This window comes from Stigmatopora nigra, chromosome 12 (assembly GCF_051989575.1).
Source record: "Stigmatopora nigra isolate UIUO_SnigA chromosome 12, RoL_Snig_1.1, whole genome shotgun sequence".
Lineage (NCBI taxonomy): Eukaryota > Metazoa > Chordata > Actinopteri > Syngnathiformes > Syngnathidae > Stigmatopora > Stigmatopora nigra.
In genome coordinates this window covers 1,276,727-1,297,379 of record NC_135519.1, presented here as the reverse complement: position 1 = coordinate 1,297,379, position 20,653 = coordinate 1,276,727, and the positions used below count along the sequence as shown (strand labels likewise).

Below are 20,653 nucleotides of genomic sequence, written 5' to 3'. Positions count from 1 at the left end.
ATTAAAGTCCTGGGTTAATATTCCTCCTCTTACACTTCCTTTTTTGCCTATTCCTCCTTAACAGTATATTTACCATGCAAGTGTTCATAAATAAACACTTGACCCTTTTGCCTACTCCCCCAAACGGCCTCTACCATCATTGCATGCGTTTAAAATGTTTTCAAGGTAAATGGTTACAAAGTAAACCTCCTAGCCTTAAACTGGGATATTTTTTTAAATAGGTCCCTTGTGTCTCTATTACGTCAGGTTTTAAGTGCTAAAAGAACAGAAGCAGGTTTTGATGACAAAAGAGTAAAAAAATGTGGTGGAAGACTTGTTAGAACATCCCCTCACAGTTCTTAGATTGAGATTTCAATTCGAGGTTCAGACCATCCTGATAATATAGACCAGAAATGGCCGCGAAAATCTGAAAAACGTGAAATGGGAACACCCCACATGTTTTTGTACCTATGCAAAAATACACGTACACTAGTACAATTATCAAGAAGTGTATTCATCAAATTTAACTTTTATAACCATATGAAAAGACTGTAATGTATTAATATCTAAATATAGTCTATAAAGATTTTTTTAAAATACTTTAAGTACTGTAAACGGTAAAAATAGTTCCTCTCCGCTTGATTCAAAACAAAAGAAAATTAAAACTGGCTCATGGGAGTTTTAGTCCAAGTTCTTCAGCACAGTCCAGACTTTGACGGGCAGCCCCGTTTCAACGAGGTACGGCTTTGAATTCAGAATAAAACAGTTTAAGAACCAATTCTTTGTGAGGGCTTGCGTAATCCTGGCTTTCCAGTTGCTCATCCAGTAGACAGGCAGCAAGGCTTTGTTCTTGTTTTTCAAAGCATGAGGATTGTCTACCTTGTAGATTTTGGCTGGCTTTCCCATGAAGCAGCACGTTTCCACACATAATGATCCGCAATTTTATTTCATCTTTTTAATTCTGAGAATGTCCAGAAAGGCATTTTCTTTCAAAAAGGTCAGTCTCATCCAAGTCAAAAACTTGCTCGGCAAGATAACCAATCATTCTATTGAATTAAGTGAGGAAACTCTTTCTCGACGTACCATTTCACTGCCTCTTGGTCTGCCGATGAAGCTTCACGAGACAGTGAAACACTTTGTAGACCATACCGCTTCTCAAACTTTTCAAACCAGCCCTTGCTTGCAATAAAGCTCACTCTTTGGACTGGAATGAGGCTGAGGTTCATCTTCATTGTCTTTGTGAGGAGCTAAGCTATTGCTGTCACTTAGGTTCTAATCATATTGGTATCCAGGGGAAACTTATTTTCCCTAAAGTCCAAGATCCAGACCGCTAGGGGATTCTCCATCTTAACGATGATTTTATTTCATTCCTATTAAAAATTAGAATTAACCTTAGCCGTTTTTATACGTACCTCTAAAGACTGCAATAACTCATATGGTTTCCTAGGAAAAGTATATTGTAGCCGTCTTCCGAATGTTTGTTTCTTCCTTCTTGATGTAACGCACGATAGTTTCATTAATGATGTCTTAGACAACTTATGATGCTTAGGAGGATTGTACATGGTGCTTCAAAATCTACAATACAATCTGGAGAAAAGGCAAGATGACGTTTTTCTCGGCTGTTTGTATTATCCAGCGCGTCATTCTTCTTCTACAGTGAAATTTCATTTATTCTTCTGCGAATCAGAACCATTTCGGCATCGAAGAAAAAGTAGAACGCTGACATATTTCTTTTCCTGTCTTCCGTTTGTGAGTTTCAGCTGTAATTTAGAATTTTTTTTGAACTTTTTTTATAGTTACTATAAAAAACGCAATGTACTGAAGCCGTGAAATGGGAAAGGATCCTAATAATGTCAACGTGATAAAAAATGGATTAGAAAAGATTAGTTTTGAATAACTTGTTTTTAAACTATAGATAAAAAAACACTGATTACAATTAAATTCAATATATCCAACTTTAGGTTTATTGGAAACAAATTTAATTCCCGAGTGTGCAAAACAGTTTTTGGACACAATTATCATATCACACATGACTTACTCCCTAACAAGTTAGTTAACAGCCTGCTAGACAACAATAATCTAAAACCACTTGAAACTGTTTATAAAGTAGCTCTGAAAGTATTGGACAAAAAAAATATTCTGTCATTGTTAGATATTTTAAAAAAAACACACACGAACGCTGTTAAATATGCTGATGCCACCTTAGTTTACAAAATCTTCCATCACAAAGCTCTTCCTCCACTGCAATAATTTGTTAAATAAAATTCCTACAGATCAGCTAGAGCATGCTCTAGAGGTGACTGTGTAGTTCCCTACAGAAAAAGTTCATTTCACCTTCTCTGTTCGTGACTCACATAACTAGAACTCATTATCAATTACCATACGTAAACTCCCTTCTCTGAACCTCTTTACCAATCATTTTAGAGCCTGGCTGTTGGATGAATAACATTGTGATCACAACGCTGTTTAGAACTGTGCTACTATAAACATGTGCTGAATTTTGAAAGCAGTTCTCTCAAAAACACAGCACGCTTTTGCTCACCAAAGTCTGGTTCTGACTATGATATACTGTTCCTAACTCGCCAACTAACCTCTGCACTGATTTCATGATTTCCTTTAATTTCTAGAAATTGTAAACAAAAACCTTCAATCTTCAGTTGATTGAATTGCGATATTCCTAATTTTGAATTGATAAAGCAGAATCAACAATTTCATCACAATGGAGGACTAAAGTTTGTCATTGTTTTAATACACTGTTGTTTGCAGGGAGAGAGGGGCAAGAAAGGCAACAGGGGGGCCAAAGGGGATAAGGGAGACCAAGGCGCACCTGGATTAGATGCCCCATGTCCATTGGTATGTCAGTAATCTGTGTATAACTAAGAGCCAAAAGAAAGGGTCTCACTTAACATTTTTTTGGCTCTGCATTTCAATCATTCCAAACGACCTCAGGTCTCTTTTTTTTCCCTAAGGAAATGACTGATAGGAATAATTCTTGATATGAGTAACATCCTATTGTATGTTTCACAAACCTCCCTTGATTGGCTTTACAAGACATTCTAATTTATCTTTGGTCAATATATCCCAATCTAATTGAGAGGCTGTACATTGGCTGTGCAGAGATATATGACTACAAGCCCCTCAAAAACATGGCCATGCATATTCTCAAATCAGGTTATCTCGTTCCCTTTAAGAGAGATGTCATCAAAAACATTGATGCTCTCGGTTCAATGAATTATGTTCCTGTCAGTCTGGGTTGCCTGCATGTTAAGGTCAACCTGCACCAATATGCACAATGGACAGAAGGGTGAATCCGAGTGCCCCTACAGTGGACAATGAACGCTAAATTCCCGTGGCGGTGGCTACAAAGCTGGTTTTTCAACAAATAATTTCACAAACAGGGTTTCCGAGGATTTAAAGGAGAAAAAGGTGAACCGGGCTTGCCAGGCCTGGATGGGCTAGATGCCCCTTGTCCTGTGGTATGGTGCTCTCTCTTTTCCTCCACAGTATGCATTTAACTACCATTAACATTCATTAGTGCCATGAAATACATTATATCAATCTTTCTTGAGTAGATAATCACTTCTTTACTTCTGTGACTTGTTCCACTAACCTGTTGTATATAAAAATAAAGTAGATTTAGGAGTTTTCAACAAGATCTTAATTCTCTTATAAACTCTGTAACTAATAGCGACTGACACATCACAAAGTTCTTTTATAAATCACCCTATTCACACTATTGTCAGAACTTTTATAACATTAACTAATCAGTGTTTAATCTTTTATATCAAGCATGGAGCACCATTTTATTCTAGGTAACCTTACCACAGTTTGTGCAAAATGCAGTTAAATTGGATGAACTCCTTCCACAAATAAAGAAGACTTTTTCCCTTCATTTCTTATTTCCGTTGTTATTTTTTCTTATCTTGTTTGAATTTAGTTTTTACTACTAGACGTGTCGTTTCAGAAATTTTGGAAAATAAATATTTTCATAGCCACCGCCATAAGGGTTTATGAAAGTGTCACTTGCGTTTGTGTTTTCAGCTAAAAATCTTGACATTGACACATAGTTACTCAGATTTGTTTCCAATTGCATTTTATTGTCAATGATTTGCTAAAAAAAATTAAAAAGGAGGTAATCACTTTTTCTTTTGAGCATAGTAGAAAAACGTCCCCTCAAAGTAATATTTTCTACAGGTTATGTACATGTAGTTAAGGCCATGTGGCTGGTTCTGTGGAAAATTGTAAACGGTTGAAAGAATGCAGTTCTAAAAATACTTAAATTGATTATTAGTGACATCATAATGTGGGAGCAAGTAACTCCATATACAGTGGTACCTGTACTTATTAATGTCTCTTAATACGAAATTTTCAGGTTACGAAACACTTCGTTATGCAAATGACTGTTTCAATGTATACGAAAACAAAATCCAAGTAACGAAATCCCCAAAACTTAAGGCGTAGGCATGGTCCTAGGCTACAAGCAACAAGAACAGGAAATAGCATGAGAAGGCACTGGCAGTAAACTGATAGAGACGATCCGGTGACTGGCTGGCTTAAGTAGGTCAGTGAAATAGTTTGCTGGCACCTGTTGCTGCTCCACCCCTATGGCTAGCCCTGGTCCTGACAGTTCTGGAATCAATTAATTTCATAAATAGAGGTACGACTGTATAAAATTAGTGACCAATGATGGCCTCTGGTTCAAAATTTTGAAGCACACAACATCCTGTTTTCCTTTGGGCTGACAAATAAGCACTTGATGAATCAAGTTTTGTTATCATACCAAAGTTGCATTTCAATCAGAAAAAAGATCCTAACAAGCTACACACTAACATTAGCAATGTTTGGAACATAGAGCATGTGAATTTGACAACCTGTATGCCTCATACTAAAATTTGAGTACATGCTGTGCTCTTTAGTTGATGCACTAAATAATTATTTTTAGTCTGATTGGTTAGCAGAAAAGAGCTGAGATAAAAAAATGAGCAAGAGGGGGGGTTCGCACCACAGAAGGGAACCAACCATTGTTTTCTTCAGAATAATAACTAACAACATATAACCATACTAACTAAGGTGTACCAATGGCACCTCTATTCACCAAATTAATTGGTTCCTGAAGGGGTTTTGTAACTTGATTTTATATCTTCCCTCTATAAAAATGAAGAAAACGTTTTACATTTAAAAGCCCAAAACCATTCCAAGGTCCTCAATAAACCAACTAAACCTTTTTCCTAATAAAAAATATGCGAGAAATACAAAATTATTTATTTAAGCATTAAAATGACAGGCAAAAACATTCCATTGAAGGCTGAGTGTGTAGAATGCATATGATTGGGAGGTGGCAAAATATACGAACACACATAGCACGTAAACACAACTTAACATTATGAATACAAAAAGATTTTAACATTCTTGGAGCCAATGATGAAAGAAAAGTTGCTTTGAGCACACTGGAAAAACTCACAAAACACTGTGGTCGAAGACATAGTTCCCTCCTAGCCAATAGAAGGCCAGTTAAGTGTTGTGGGACATAGCCAATGGGAGAGAAACTCTTTCATCCCAAAAATAAAATACAGAATCCAGCAAGTCTATTTACATCTGATTTATTTGAGATTTCGTTACTGGACCTTTGTAAGTAGAGGTACCACTGATCTGCATTGACACCATTTTAATTTTAATTACCGACCAACATATTTACATCTGTAAAGACTGATAAAAGTTGTTGTCCGGAGAGAGCCAAATGCTTTCATCAGAAGAGCTATAATGTTCCCAGCCACTATTAAGACGGTTTAACAATGTTCTGACTCATGAGATCCTCAACATATATAGATATTCTTTAACCGTTTGATATTGTCATATCGCACATCCCAACTTTAAAATTTTTACTTCACTCGTAAACCAACTTAAATTAGCATGAAAGTTGACAACATTTTCTTCTCTGCCATTTTCCCCTCGGCAAAAAAGGATTTAAAGCACTCAGGATGATCTTTGGAAATATTTTTGGGGAACATTTAAAAAATACTTATATATAATAATATCTTGTGTAGTTCTGACTCTTGAACATTGCCGTATGCAGTAGGGGATGCGGTGATGTGTTTGTCTCATTTCATTCTCGTCCCTATATAATTTTTATCACTGGTAATATCACTAATGGTATCATGGCCACCACTTGCAATTGTAGTGTTCCTTACCTAATCCATATTGTACTGTGCTATATCATTTCACCGGTTATGGTATGATTTTTCGTTCAGTTCCTAAATTTTAACATTCAAAGACAAAACACAACTATCATACTTTGCAAAACCTGGTAAATGACAGGGACAAACAGTTTCCTGAACCACTTGATACAGCTGCATAAGTTTCAGTTCAATTTTTTGTTTTGCGTCACTTTTGAGGGTTAACTACTTTTTAGTCAAATGATATCTTTGTAAATGTTGCGTTACATTTGATATGTAGCTCAATTTGTGTGTTCACCTCTTTGTTTTGTTTTATTTTCTTCCAGGGAGATGATGGCCTACCTGTACCAGGCTGTTGGAATAAAGTAAGTTAAAGTTTGAAACTTAACATGATGTTTCTAATTTCCATAGTGGCATTGTTTGAACTAACATTTTTCCTTTTGCTTTTCCCCCGCAGTGATAACTTGGGAATGGCTTTTGTGGCTTGATAACTGTACATAGAATATTTATTTTATTTTTTTTATACTTTTCCTTATCCTATTGTAACCTATTATTATTATTACAAAAAGTCTTAAAAATAAATGTCACTTTTTGTACAGATGTTTTTACTTTAATGTAAATGACAATTTAAGTGATTCCATAATTATATGTTTAGTTTTTTTATGTTTGGGAACAATTATTTTTAGAAGTATCATATGCACGATATTTGTGCATACTGTAATGTGGATAATGCTTTTTAATTTATTGTAGCATGTTGTTTTTCTGGACAAAACATTGCTAAACTGAATTGTGCAGAAGTAAACATTCTTATAGGCATTCTGAAAGTTTTTGATAGACTTGAAAGCCATGAATAGAAAATATAATAAAATAATGTTTTTATATATATATATATATATATATATATATATATATATATATATATATATATATATATATATATATATATATATATATATATATATATATATATATATATATATATATATATATATATATATATATATACATATATATATGTATACTTTTTAACACGAGATTACTGTGTTAATCTGCACTCTTATACCTAGTTATCCTCTTTATTTTTTTTATTGAAAATACGTATCACAAAGAATAGATGACATTTATACTAAAATCAAGAATCCCACAGTATAACTCTGTTTGGTGTAATTGTGACAAAACAAATTGGAAAAATACTACATTCCAGTCAGAAACAGTACACTGACAACAACCAAAATGCACTCCACGTTTCTAAGATAGGCTGACTGTATAATAGAGTTGCTGTTTTTTAACACACCATTTCATGCTTTATTAATATTGGAGGGATCTTGATTAACCGTTGCTTTGTCTCTTTGTCGATATCAAGCACATGTTGTCCGACATAAATATTAATACCCACTTTTTAAGCGTAATGTTGCAATAGATATTCAATCATATGAAAGCCATAAGATACCCAATGATCTTGATTTACGACCCATTTTATCAACAATTATCATTAAATGCATTAGCTTATTGAGTTCATCCAATTACATTTAAAGTGACCTAGTGATGAAAAAATCTTCCATGTGCTGATTTGTGTGTACATTGAGCTGTGTAGCAGATCTCCCTGACAAGGTTTTGTTTGTGTTTTGCTTTCCCTGGCTTTATTGACGTTGCTATGAGACTATTTGACTTGCCAGCAATGGAATACTCATTGTCTTAGCCATAGTGCCTTGTATGAACTCATTTTTTTCTGGTAAAAGTCACACAGTAAGCCTTCAGTTTCATGTAATACTCGTGTTTGTTTTAAAATCTCAATCATGGTTCCATAAATAAAACCAAATATGTTTAAACACTTGCAGTTACATTAATTGCTCATTTGTAACATGCTTGATAGTTTTTTACAGCATACTCCCAAGCTTGTTGGGATTGTTTGCCTTCTTTAATCGACTGATTTCTAGTACTAGCTGTGTGGTGCTTTGCATGTACTTAAATGAGGTGAGTTTTGACATGTTATTTAATAAACATGCACAGCTTACTGTTAAGTGTAACCCACATTAAAAATAAAATCATATGAGTTAAACACAAATTCAAATCACACACACTAATATTTGTAGCTGAGTCATTGTCATAAAATGTTGGGAAAGTCATTTATGTAACAGAAATATTAATGATTTTAAAAGCCTGCTCAATCTAGATTAAACTGAATAACCTCCAAAGAAATATTTAAATTGAAACTGGTTTTAGGATGTTACCGTGCTCTGTTTTTTAATTTGGTCCCCAGTTTTCTAATCGATTTTTCTAATTGGGAGTCACATTTTTAAAGGGAGAAAGTGCAACTATGGACTCAATTTGTCAGTACATTCGAAAGTTTTATACAAAAATTACTTTGTTTATTAAAACCACCGTGAAGGCCGATCTTCATCCAGGTCAATGGCTGCACGTAGCTAAGAATTGATGAAAACCCTCGATTTTGAACTTTTTGTACATTCTAAAAATAAACCCATTATTAAGTTCGGCACATTTTACGGCTGCATTTTACATCTAACAAGCAGAGGTGCCCGGCTTTTGTCACTTCAATTGGTGCTTTATGTCCAGGTGAAGATCAAGTGTTGGTTTCCGTTTCAGAAAAAAACAATTCATCCAGGCATGGTCAGCAAGTTTGAGAATAGCTTTTTCCAAGTTTGGGTCAATTTTTCCGGTACACGCAAACCAACCACACCAATAATTCTCTGCTTTTCCATAACACAATATAGAGACAGACTTTGCATGCATGTTTTCTGTCCTGCAGAGCTAAAAATCGATAAAAACACTCAATTTTGGATTAAAAGTGGAGAGGCTTTGTCGCCCAATCAGATGGGACCGGCAAAGGCGGAGCCCTCTGCTTGTGCTAAATATTTAAAATATTGTTTGACTGTAATTTGCATAAACATATACACAAATAAACGTTGTTAAGTGAGTATCGTTTTAATAGATGATCCTGTGCCCACATGACAGTAACACAATTTTGAATGTACGTTAGCTTAGGGAAATTAATAAAAAGGCCAATGTATTTTTGGTTTTGGCTTTGCTGCCTAGACACAAGTCATTGTGGACTAAACTCCGAGGCCCTTCTCACAAGGATCAAACAGTGCCACACTTCTAATGATCCAAAGTTCAAAAAGCTTTTGTAGACTCTTTGGCCAAGTTCTCATGGATCCTCAATGTCCTTGGTGAGGGTGTAGCCCAGTTCACCATTTGCACTGTTAAGTAAAAGCAATCTATTTTTTTAATCTAATGTCAATATCAGTAATGACAGTTTCTTTTATAAAATTATGCACAAATGTACAAAACACTTTGACTAAATTGTGTTCATATTGTAGGGTCAACACCCCTTTCAACTGGCCAAGAAGTAAGACCACGGAAGATTCCATGCGTCCACCAGGAAGAAAGTATAGGCATGCAATTCCTTTGAATTTTTTGGTTGAACTGCCATGTCATCTTTTGACTATGAGGATGGATACAGAGCCAGTAACGTTTCAGGCATGAGCAAAATTATTTCAACATGATAGAAACATGTTAGAGCGATAGAACTGCCAGCCTTGACTCATGAATATATGGAGACAACCATGCTGATAGGAAAGATATTCCTTTACATGATCAACTGCTTAGTATCTAGTTAAAGAAAGGCAATTCAGCACTTTCTGTTAGTTGTTTAAAATTAACGATTAACAACTCACTGGACAGATACTGCAAGATGCCTTAAAAGAGGGAAAAGAAAGGGGAATAACCTGAGGATAATTCTTTCTGCAAGAAAACCATTTAATGCAGCTACATATGATATTTTATTTAAAAGAGTGGGTACTATCGTACTTGTTTTGCGACTAGCTTCGAATCATAGGTAGTAAACCTGATGATGGTGATTAGGTTCCATTGGCGTGTTGTCATACTCTGTAATTCAAAGCTATAATTGTAAGTATTGTCCAATATGAATGAAATGATTGTACATATAAACCTATTAGTGCTTTGTATATGCAGTAGATTCTGAAGTAACCTCATACATTTAAATGCATGTATGTTATATGTACTATTCAAAATAGGTAGCATTACAAATGCAGTGTTTGTTACATATCCATATTGCAGCTACTTTACTGTAAACTGCTGTTCTTATATCTTGCAATAGATTTTAGGGAATCTGTGTGAAACTGGTTATATGTCGAGGGAAAAATAACATGTTATGTAATCATGTCAACTTTTATTAGTAATTAACACGCATATATTTGATATATTTGGCAAGTCTTGTTTCTTTGAGAAGCAAGTGGTTAAAAGCATTCCATAAGTCTATATTGACAGCTGCCTTGGTAAAACATGGCAATATTGTTTCAGTTGTTGTTGGACAAACATTTTGGATTTCCAATGCATGCATAGACCTCATTGAACCACATAGAAATGCACAAGTTAAATGAACATAAAAACAATTATCTACAGAACTTACTGATATTTTATCAGAAAGTCTTGCTCACAGTCATAATTCTTAAAAGGTGTTTAATGAAATCTTGTCCTTGATCTCCACCTTTTAATATAATTTATGGTTCTTGGCCAAATCCCATTTAATTAAAATGTATTTCCATAAAATCAAATTCTACAATAAATTATTTGGTAAATTTTAATTTATTTTTTTAAAGGAATGAAGAACTGGCTAAATGTATGTGTAAGTGTTTGGTCAATTATATATGATGTATTAAATTGTCTTTATTTTTTTGTTCTGTTCTTACTAATCAGTGATTTTCTTTTCTTTGTATGTATTGAGGCCACATGATGGTACAGTGGTTCTTCCGCCTGACTTCAGTACGGGTACTCTGGGTTCGATTCCCACTCAGTGGGAGTGTGGTTGTGAGCATGGGTGGTGTGTTTCATTGTTCACTTCAATTGGCTGGCAATCAATTCGGGGTGTCCCGATAGCCTCCCTCACCCCAGTGACCCTTGAGTGGATAAGCGATACGGGAGATAAATTAATGAATGTGTGTATTAATTAGGGGTCAACACACTGCACATACAGTTGGACTCATGAGCATTTGGACTTTGACACATATTTTCTAATTTTTGTCCAACAATACCATAGATTTGCGTGTGGCTGTGCGTGTGTGTGTGAGTGTCTTTTAATTTAGCATATTTTTGCTTTATTTCATTTTGGTGTCAATAACTTAAATGGCAAATTCCAGTTTTCGCTCAGGCCAACAAATAGAATGAATGGCACACATCATAGCACAGTTTGTTAAGGAACTCATTTTCCTGTGACCAAACTAAATCAATCACCTGATTTCAACCTCACAGTTCATGGTTTTCCCTTATTGAAGAAAATTGACAAAACCTATTAATATGCACTAATTAAATATCCCTCCCATGAAAGCCAGAAAATGTATCATCTTAGAGATTTTTAAATTGTTTATTTAATTTAATTTCATATATTAAGTCACTCATTATCTGAGCTACATATCCCCAAAAGGGGGTCGGGAGTCTATATGGAGTCTATCCTAACCAACAGCGAGCAGTAGGTTACACCCTGGGTGGTTGCCAGCCATGATTAGGACACAATGAGACTAACAACCACATGCCTATGGCCAAGATTAATCATTCAATCAGCCTACCATGCATGGTTTTGGGATGTAAGGGTAGACCGGAGTACCCAGACAAAAACTGAACTGAAGTGCTCATATTGATTTAGTCAAACTGTTCCCATGTATATTATTTTAAAGAAATGTTGACGAAAGTACATTATGAAGATTCTAGAGAGACTTACATTTATTTATTTGAAACCAGAGTTTTGTGATTAGTTAACACTGTGGACAAGACGGGCATTATATGGTGCACACATTTTGCATGCTAATAGTAAGCTTTCATTAAGCACAAACTATATTTGTACTTCATTTTTCTTTAGTGATACTTCTATGTATGAATTACATCTACATTGTTGAAATGTTGCATGTACAATTGATAGAAAACTGAAAAATTTATCAGTTTTTGCAGGTTTATGGAGTGTGTTAATTGAGAGGTAAACATTTCTTTGAGATGACGATCACTTTGGTATTCAGTGAGATAAGGTAGACACCTTTATGATCCAATTAACTACATTTCCGACATGTGTGGTGTCAACAAAAAAAACTGGTAATGTAAAGAGTAATAACTCTATGGTGTTTTGTTTTCCTAAACTATTTTTACTATTTTTTAATACACTGAATGGCAGCTGTCATCATTGATTGCCAATATGATTTTCTTTATCTGCCATTGAATGAAAAAAAAACTGTCAACATTCACCAATCGTCTATTTTGTTCTACGATTGTTCTGTTCTCCATTATGTGATAACAAAATGAGTCAGAAATTACACGGAGAGACTGCGGGATTACAGGCGAAATGTTTAGCTTGGTGAAAAGTTTCCACCTCAGTGTTGTTATGAAATAAACACTGCTGAGTTTTCATCAATTGCTCATGTCATGACTGTTTCGAAAAGACCACACTTTAATCCCCAATTTTCATGGTAATTGTGCCCGGATTTAAATGGAATTTCAACGTCCATGTTGCTCCTCCCCGACGTCTCGCCATCTTCACAGGCCAAAGTGCTCTGTTTTTGGACAAGGCAATTCCATCCGGCTCTCTGCCATCCAATTTGCCGACCAAGTTTTATTTTGAAATAAGCGACTCGGCGTAGCGTTGCCCACATGGTATGCATTTAAAAATATATATATTTAAAAACAATCACTTCGCTGGTTCTCTCTGCCCTCCAATTTGCCGAGCAACTAATTTTTTCAAATAAACACACATGGCTCGCATTTATGATTAAAAAATATACCCCAACACTGGCTCCTTTCCGCTCAGAAAGCTCTATTTTTGGATAAACATGACGGCCAATGCCGTTTTGTGCTCACACAGATTTAACATCAACAAAAATTGAAGCTCGGAAATCCAAAGAGCTTCTAGTTTACTTTACATAAAAATAAACAACAACGTGACTTTAATCTCATAATATTACGATTTGAATCTTGTTGTAGTGCAATCGATGGTTTCATGTTTCAATTTTAACCTCGTAGTAGATCGATTTTAATATATAGATTTCTCCCTTGGATTATTACGATGCGTGACGTCTAGTAATTTCTTGCATTTATCTAGTGAAGCACACACAATATGTGAAGTCGCTAAAGACCACCAGGGGGTGCCAGATGTATGTTGGATCAGAAATACCCTAGGGGAGCACTTGAAAAATGATCACTCCCAGCAAGCAGTCTCATTATGTTTGCGGGCGACCGAAACAGAAGCTACAATTTTATGGAGAGGTCTAGACTAGAAGGAACATGGATTATCAATTTGAATAATTTCCAGAAAAATTCCAAAGGTAAAACCTGATAATTTGTTCAAACTTTAAATTTATGAAAATTAATTTACAAGTGTGGTAGATATGTGTAAATTACTTTGAGAAATAATAGATGTATCAAGCCGCTATAAAAAAAAAACATTGTCATTTGCATGACTTAATTTAAATTGGAATAGTTCAGAATAGTTCACATTTGTAATTTAATAAACAAATTTAGTTTTACTTTAACCTGCTTGTGTTACATCAGTATAATGTGTAATGGTCTTTTTTTACATACTGAACGTTGAATATATATATATATATATATATATATATATATATATATATATATATATATATATATATATATATATATATATATATATATATATATATATATATATATATATATATATATATATATATATATATATATATATATATATATATATATATATATATATATATATATATATATATATATATATATATATATATATATATATATATATATATATATATATATATATATATATATATATATATATATATATATATATATATATATATATATATATATATATATATATATATATATATATATATATATATATATATATATATATATATATATATATATATATATATATATATATATATATATATATATATATATATATATATATATATATATATATATATATATATATATATATATATATATATATATATATATATATATATATATATATATATATATATATATATATATATATATATATATATATATATATATATATATATATATATATATATATATATATATATATATATATATATATATATATATATATATATATATATATATATATATATATATATATATATATATATATATATATATATATATATATATATATATATATATATATATATCATTTCATCTCGTATCATTTTATGAACCGCTTTATCCTCATTAGGGTCACGGGGGGTGCTGGAGCCTATCCTAGCTGAATTTGAGCCAGAGGCGGGGTACACCCTGAATCGGTGGACAATGAATCAATGCAGCCACTGATGGTTAAGAGCTTTTATTCGTTTTTTTAATCCCGAAAAGAAACTGCACAATGCTTCTTTTTAATTTAATTCTCAGAATAAAACGGACACAGCCATCCAGTTGGAGAGCTTCTTTTCAAAAGACTTGTGATTATAATGGTTCAAGAGCAATTCCTGTGGTGACAGACCCATGTCCAGAAATGGGCAATGGTTCAATAAAGGCACCACAGGCTGTGAATAAGATAGACACAGACCTGCCACACTTCGACACCGACATTTTGAGGTTGGTCAAGTAAAGTTTCGTAATGTTGTCCGATTTTTCAAAATATCACTATTTCATTAGTGAAATTTTGCATCTCTCTCTTTCTCTCTCTCTCTCTCTCTCTCTCTCTCTCTCTCTCTCTCTCTCTCTCTCTCTCTCTCTCTCTCTCTCTCTCTCTCTCTCTCTCTCTCTCTCTCTCTCTCTCTCTCTATATATATATATATATATATATATATATATATATATATATATATATATATATATATATATATATATATATATAATCTGAGGATGATGAATCAGACTTTGAACATTTTTAAGTATTATGATGATGAATTAGACATTAAAAAATATATCAGACATAGGCATTGTCGTCATCATTGACTTGACAAAAAGAGGTTTAAGGATTTAAAATTGTAAATTCCATTTGAGAATTGTGTTCATACGGGTAATAGTTTGTTTTGCCAAATTATGGGTGCGCGTTATACACGAATGCATGTTATACTTAAATAAAAACAGTAATTCCACTCAGTAATTTCAGTTCTCAACCTCAGGATGAGAATAAACTGTCTGGAACTGGAGCTGCTACAGAAAGATAAAGTATTAGAATCTAAAGAACTTCAGTTGCAACATTTGCAAAGGGAGTTGGATGCGAAGGTGTCCCAAATTGACAAACTTCAGGATGCTCTAGGCTACAACAGCAGCATGGTATGTTCACCACCAGGACTGTGCCACCATCGCTTCAGTGTCATCAACCAAGGTTCCAGTCGTTTAAAAAATGTTGCTGTGGAGGTCCACCAAAGGCTTAAAGCCAAGGAAGGTGTCTCTGCTGAACCTACGTCTGACTACTTCTGTGGCGGGCTCACACCTTCTCACATTTCTGTGGTGAAGGCCATACACAAAGATTCAGAGTAAGTTGACACAAAGCTTCAAAGTAAGTTTGCACAAAGCTTCAAAGTGTAAGTGGATTAGCACTGTTCAGTATAAAACACATGTCAAAGTGGCGTCCCGGGTGCCAAATCTGGCCCGCCGCATCATTTTGTGTGGCCCGGGAAAGTAAATCATGAGTGCTGACTTTCTGTTTTAGGATCACATTAAAATGAAGAGTATAGATGTATTTTACATTTCCTGATTTTCACCCTTTTAAATCAATAATTGTAATTTTTAATATTTTTTTCTGTTTTTGGTTCAAAAATCATTTTGAAAAATCTAAAAATCTATATGAAAAAGCTAAAGCAAACCAAATCCATAAAAAACGGAATATTCAGAGCTTTTAATCCAGTTCTTTTAATTCATTCATGAAAAAATTCTAAATATTATATCTAAAATGGCCCGGTCCACGTGAAATCAAGTTTACGTTAAAGCGGCCCGTGAACCAACCCGAGTCTGTCACCCTTTGTATAAAACATAACAGTCCACTTAAATTCAAAATGTTTTGAAAATTATTGTTTAATACAATTTAAATCTTAAATTTAGTCAATAAGAAAGAGAAGATTCGGTCAACCAGGATTAATTTGAATGGTTAGCCTTCTAAAAGTAGTAAGCATTAGCTGTGGAAAGACATTTTACAATTAATATTGCTATTATAGAAAGTTAAAAAAATTCTCGTAATGTAAATCCTACCTTTTTAGGTATTGATATGAATTACTGTAAACAACTATACTTCATTTGGTTAAATAAATAAATAAAAGTAACATAGAAATTCTGCAATAACGCTGATTCCCTCAGAGTTCCCAGACTCTGTTTCTCATGGGAAAAGTGTGTTGGTTTAGAAGATTTAAATATCCAGCCCACTGACTGACAACGAACACTCGTGACCACTATAACAGTGTTATTGGTGCACTGCTTTGACCTTTTTTACATTAAGAGTAAATGAATCATGATGGTCAAATATACATGGATTTATGATTGAATTTCAATGACCGCCATATAATTTCTTTTCCATTAAGATGTAAAGACCTAGGCACCTTGCCTACTCTACTCATGCAGAATTGTAAGCCTTCATTCCTAGCTTGTTAATCAAGAGACTTAAAAGAACAAAAGGCATTTTGTATTTCATTACAAAGCCCTTGCCATTTTGCTTGCCCACAACACTCAGATCCATTCAGCAGCTTCTTTTTATTACGAATACATCATCTGTGTGATGTGGTAATGAACAAATTATTTTGTTCACGCATACACACACATACATGCTATCAATGACAATGACCTATTTTTACATGCATAATCTGGTGTGGCTGTTGTAGGAATAAATAGAAACAATGAGGAATATTTTCTTTATTGTTTACAAAGAAATGTCCTTGAATATTAATTAGCTATATTTTTCTATATATCACAGAGATCTGCTTTCGTGTGGATTTCATGGTATAGGGCACAGGTGTCAAAGTGGCGGCCCAGGGCCCAAATATGGCCTGCCGCATAATTTTGTGCAGCCCAAGAAAGTAAATGATGAGTGCCGACCTTCTTTATTTAGGATAAAATTCAAATGAAAATTATAGATTTATATTATTTTCCTCCTTTTAAATCAATTATTGCATGTTTTTTATCCGATTCTTTTTGTGTTTTAGCTCAAAAAACATTTTGTAATATCTCATCTAGTCTCATTTTCTGAATGACTTCGGGCCATAGGCGAGGGACACCCTGAATTAGTGGCCAGCCAATCACGGGGCACAAGGAGACAAACAACCAACCATTCACACTCACAAACCTGTCAACCTCTGCTGATAACTGCCCTTATAGATGATTATGATTTCCCGTCCAAACCCCCCCAAAAAAGGTACAAACACCGTACGACGCATGTTTACTCGCGGTAACTCGTTTCTTACTAGGTGGCTCCTCCATGCTTGCTTCCACGACATTTACTCTATGTATATATCTACGCATGCGCATGTCATCCTTTATCGATATTGCCGTACGCACCGCTAAAAAAATACATACGATTGAGGATATTTTTTGCTGGTATACCGTGACAATAGTAGCGATCGTTGACAGTAGTGTCGTCGGCTAACAGCCTACGAGACTATCTGTATTTTAGCCAAAACGGTCTTGTTGAGATCGGTTTTCATAAATATTGGCGATTTTTAAAAAAGTTAAAAAATTCCCCGTACAAAAGTGGGTGTACGGCGTACATGATTTGAAATGGTAAAAAAACGTATAAAATACGTATAAAATATACAAGTTGACAGGTATGCACTCATAGTTGGGAGCAATTTTGAGTCCAGATAAAACCCACGCAGGCTCGGGGAGAACATAGAAACTCAACTCAAAAAAGTTCAACTTGAAATGGGCTTTGAAAGTAAATCTGCAACCAATTCTATTTCTTCTCCTCATTCAGCAATTGTGGGTTGAAAAAGCCGCCATTTAATCAACACAGCAATAGATATGCTTGTGCAGCTCGCCGCAGATACAGCTTGCTAGCTCTGGCTCGTCCAGTCTACCACTAACCAATCACTGTTTGTGAAAGCGAGGAAGTTTTTCTGTGCCTTGGTGTCGCCAACTCAAAATCTGATTGGTTAAAGCAACAGATTTATCAATGCTTATTTTATGCTACAGAACCTGCAGAACTGACTGAAGACATCCGGGCAGATTTCTGACCCTGCCAACAAATAATGGCTGAAACGTGATTGGTTAAATGTTTAAATTTTAAAACATACACCTGGAAGCAGCGGGCCTAGGCGAAAAGCAATGAAAGGAAGCTGGCAGACCATTTGGACGTTTTTAATAAGTATTCATGGACTATGGAATATAATTAACATCAGTCTGTGATTCAGATATTTTTAGGCCTTCACAGTCCACCACTTCATTTTTAACAAAATCAAAATTCAGCATATCTATTACAAGCAGTAGGCCGGTCCCGCATGCTTGTTTCGAACCAAAAGAAATTCTCTTTTGAAAAATTAGTGAAATGAGAAAGGCAGGTTTCAGTTTTTGTTATGATCACGTTGCGTAGCGCGACGCCACCGGTTTACCCAGATGCGGAGACGCCGAAAAAAAAGGGAGGCCCTTCCGTTGCATATGTTTCCATGGTTTAATTAACTGGCAAAAACGTAACATAAACAACTTGGGCTTGAAACAACTTACTATGACAGAACTCAAACATGATATCCCACGACATGACAACGAGGAACAATTCAAATCATCCGACGACGATCAACACAACCCATAATCCTTAAACAGCTGAGGAAAACATAATCAGATAATTGCAACAGCTAATAACAATAATGACATCACGCCAGGAGGGGCAACCGAGCCACTCCTGACAGTACCTCCCCTCTAAGGGACGGATCCTAGACGTCCCAAGGTCAATTATACATGAGAAACGAGAAACAAGCGGGGAGGGCGGGTGTCAGCTCTAGCATTGTCCGCGGGGCGTCCACACCCACCCGTGAACAGACGAAGGAGAGGTCGGTCCGGCGGGCGTCCGTGCCAGCCAGAAACGAAACGAGGCAGTGGTCGGTCTGGCTGGCATCCGCGCTGGCCAGAAACGAGACGAGGCAGTGGCAGGTCTGGCGGGCGTCCGCGCCGGCCAGAAACGAGACGAGGCAGTGGCAGGTCTGGCGGGCGTCTGCGCCAGCCAGAAACGAGACGAGGCAGTGGCAGGTCTGGCGGGCATCCGTGCCGGCCGGTGACGAGGCGTGGCAGGTCTGGCGGACGTCCACGCTGGCCAGAAACGAGACGAGGCTGTGGTTGGTCCGGCGGGCGTCCGTGCCGGCCAGAAACGAGACGAGGCTGTGGTTGGTCCAGTGGGCGTCCGCGCCGGCCAGAAACGAGACGAGGAGGTGGCAGGTCTGGCAGGCGTCCGCGCCGGCCAGAAACGTGACGAGGCAGTGGTCGGTCCGGCGGAAGTCCGCGCCGGCCGATGACAAGGCGTAAGCGTGGCCGGTCCGGCAGGCATCCCTGCTGGTCCTTTAAGTCTTGGCCAAGCCCACTGCCTTTAGTAGAAACCAGAACTTTAGTATGGTCGGGCACCTTACCCAGGTTGCTCGGGGGGTCGCCAACACCCTCGTCCCGGGATGCCGGAGTATTGCCTCTCTCGACCTCGCCGGCCCCGTCTTCCAGGTGTGCATTGCCACTCTCGACGTCCCCGGCCCCGTCTTCCAGGGGCGCATTGCCACTCTCAACGTCGCCGGCCCCGTCTTCCAGGGGCGCATTGCCACTCTCGACGTCGCCGGCCCCGTCTTCCAGGGGCGCATTGCCACTCTCGACGTCGCCGGCCCCGTCTTCCAGGGGCGCATTGCCACTCTCAACGTCGCCGGCCCCGTCTTCCAGGGGCGGATTGCCACTCTCGACGTCCCCGGCCCCGTCTTCCAGGGGCGCATTGCCACTCTCGACGTCGCCGGCCCCGTCTTCCAGGGGCGCATTGCCACTCTCGACGTCGCCGGCCCCGTCTTCCAGGGGCGCATTGCCACTCTCGACGTCGCCGGCCCCGTCTACCAGGGGTGCATTGCCAATCTCGACGTCGCCGGCCCCGTCTTCCAGGGGCGCATTGCCACTCTCGACGTCGCCGGCCCCGTCTTCCAGGGGCGCATTGCCACTCTCGACGTCGCCGGCCCCGTCTTCCAGGGGCGCATTGCCACTCTCGACGTCGCCTGCCCCGTCTTCCAGGGGCGCATTGCTACTCTCGACGTCGCCGGCCCCGTCATCCAGGGGCGCCGGAGCATTGTCCTCACTTCTGGGCGGGCAGGAGCTGGGCGGGCTGGGCGGGCAGGCGCTTGGGAGAGCGGTACTTGGGAGAGCGGTACTTGGGAGAGCGGTACTTGGCAGAGCGGTGCTTGGCAGAGCGGTGCTTGGCAGAGCGGTGCTTGGCAGAGCGGTGCTTGGCAGAGCGCTGCTTGGCAGAGCGCTGCTTGGCAGAGCGCTGCATGGCAGAGCGCTGCTTGGCAGAG

General features: G+C 37.0%; 1 protein-coding gene and 1 long non-coding RNA gene across 10 annotated transcripts in view; both read left to right on the top strand.

Moving 5' to 3' along the window:
- The first annotated feature begins 2,770 nt into the window (after positions 1-2,770).
- Positions 2,771-6,750, top strand: LOC144205740 (uncharacterized). Its single transcript, XR_013328195.1, has 3 exons — positions 2,771-2,832; positions 6,479-6,517; positions 6,610-6,750. It is a non-coding gene; the product is annotated as an uncharacterized LOC144205740 (long non-coding RNA).
- Positions 6,751-13,379: 6,629 nt separating this feature from the next.
- prkg2l (protein kinase cGMP-dependent 2, like) overlaps positions 13,380-20,653 on the top strand; it is a 46,404-nt gene continuing 39,130 nt past the window's right edge. For 6 of the 9 annotated variants that reach the window (XR_013328035.1, XR_013328036.1, XR_013328038.1 and 3 more), the window contains exons 1-3: positions 13,380-13,495; positions 14,434-14,789; positions 15,323-15,679. Coding sequence is in view for 4 of the 9 variants with exons in the window: in XM_077729489.1 (XP_077585615.1) it covers positions 14,578-14,789; positions 15,323-15,679 (569 nt within the window). In the remaining 5 variants the exon portion in view is untranslated. Of the gene's footprint in view, positions 13,496-14,433; positions 14,790-15,322; positions 15,680-17,401; positions 17,545-20,653 lie in introns of those variants that run through there. The other 3 variants (XM_077729492.1, XM_077729491.1, XM_077729493.1) reach the window with 3 other exon arrangements.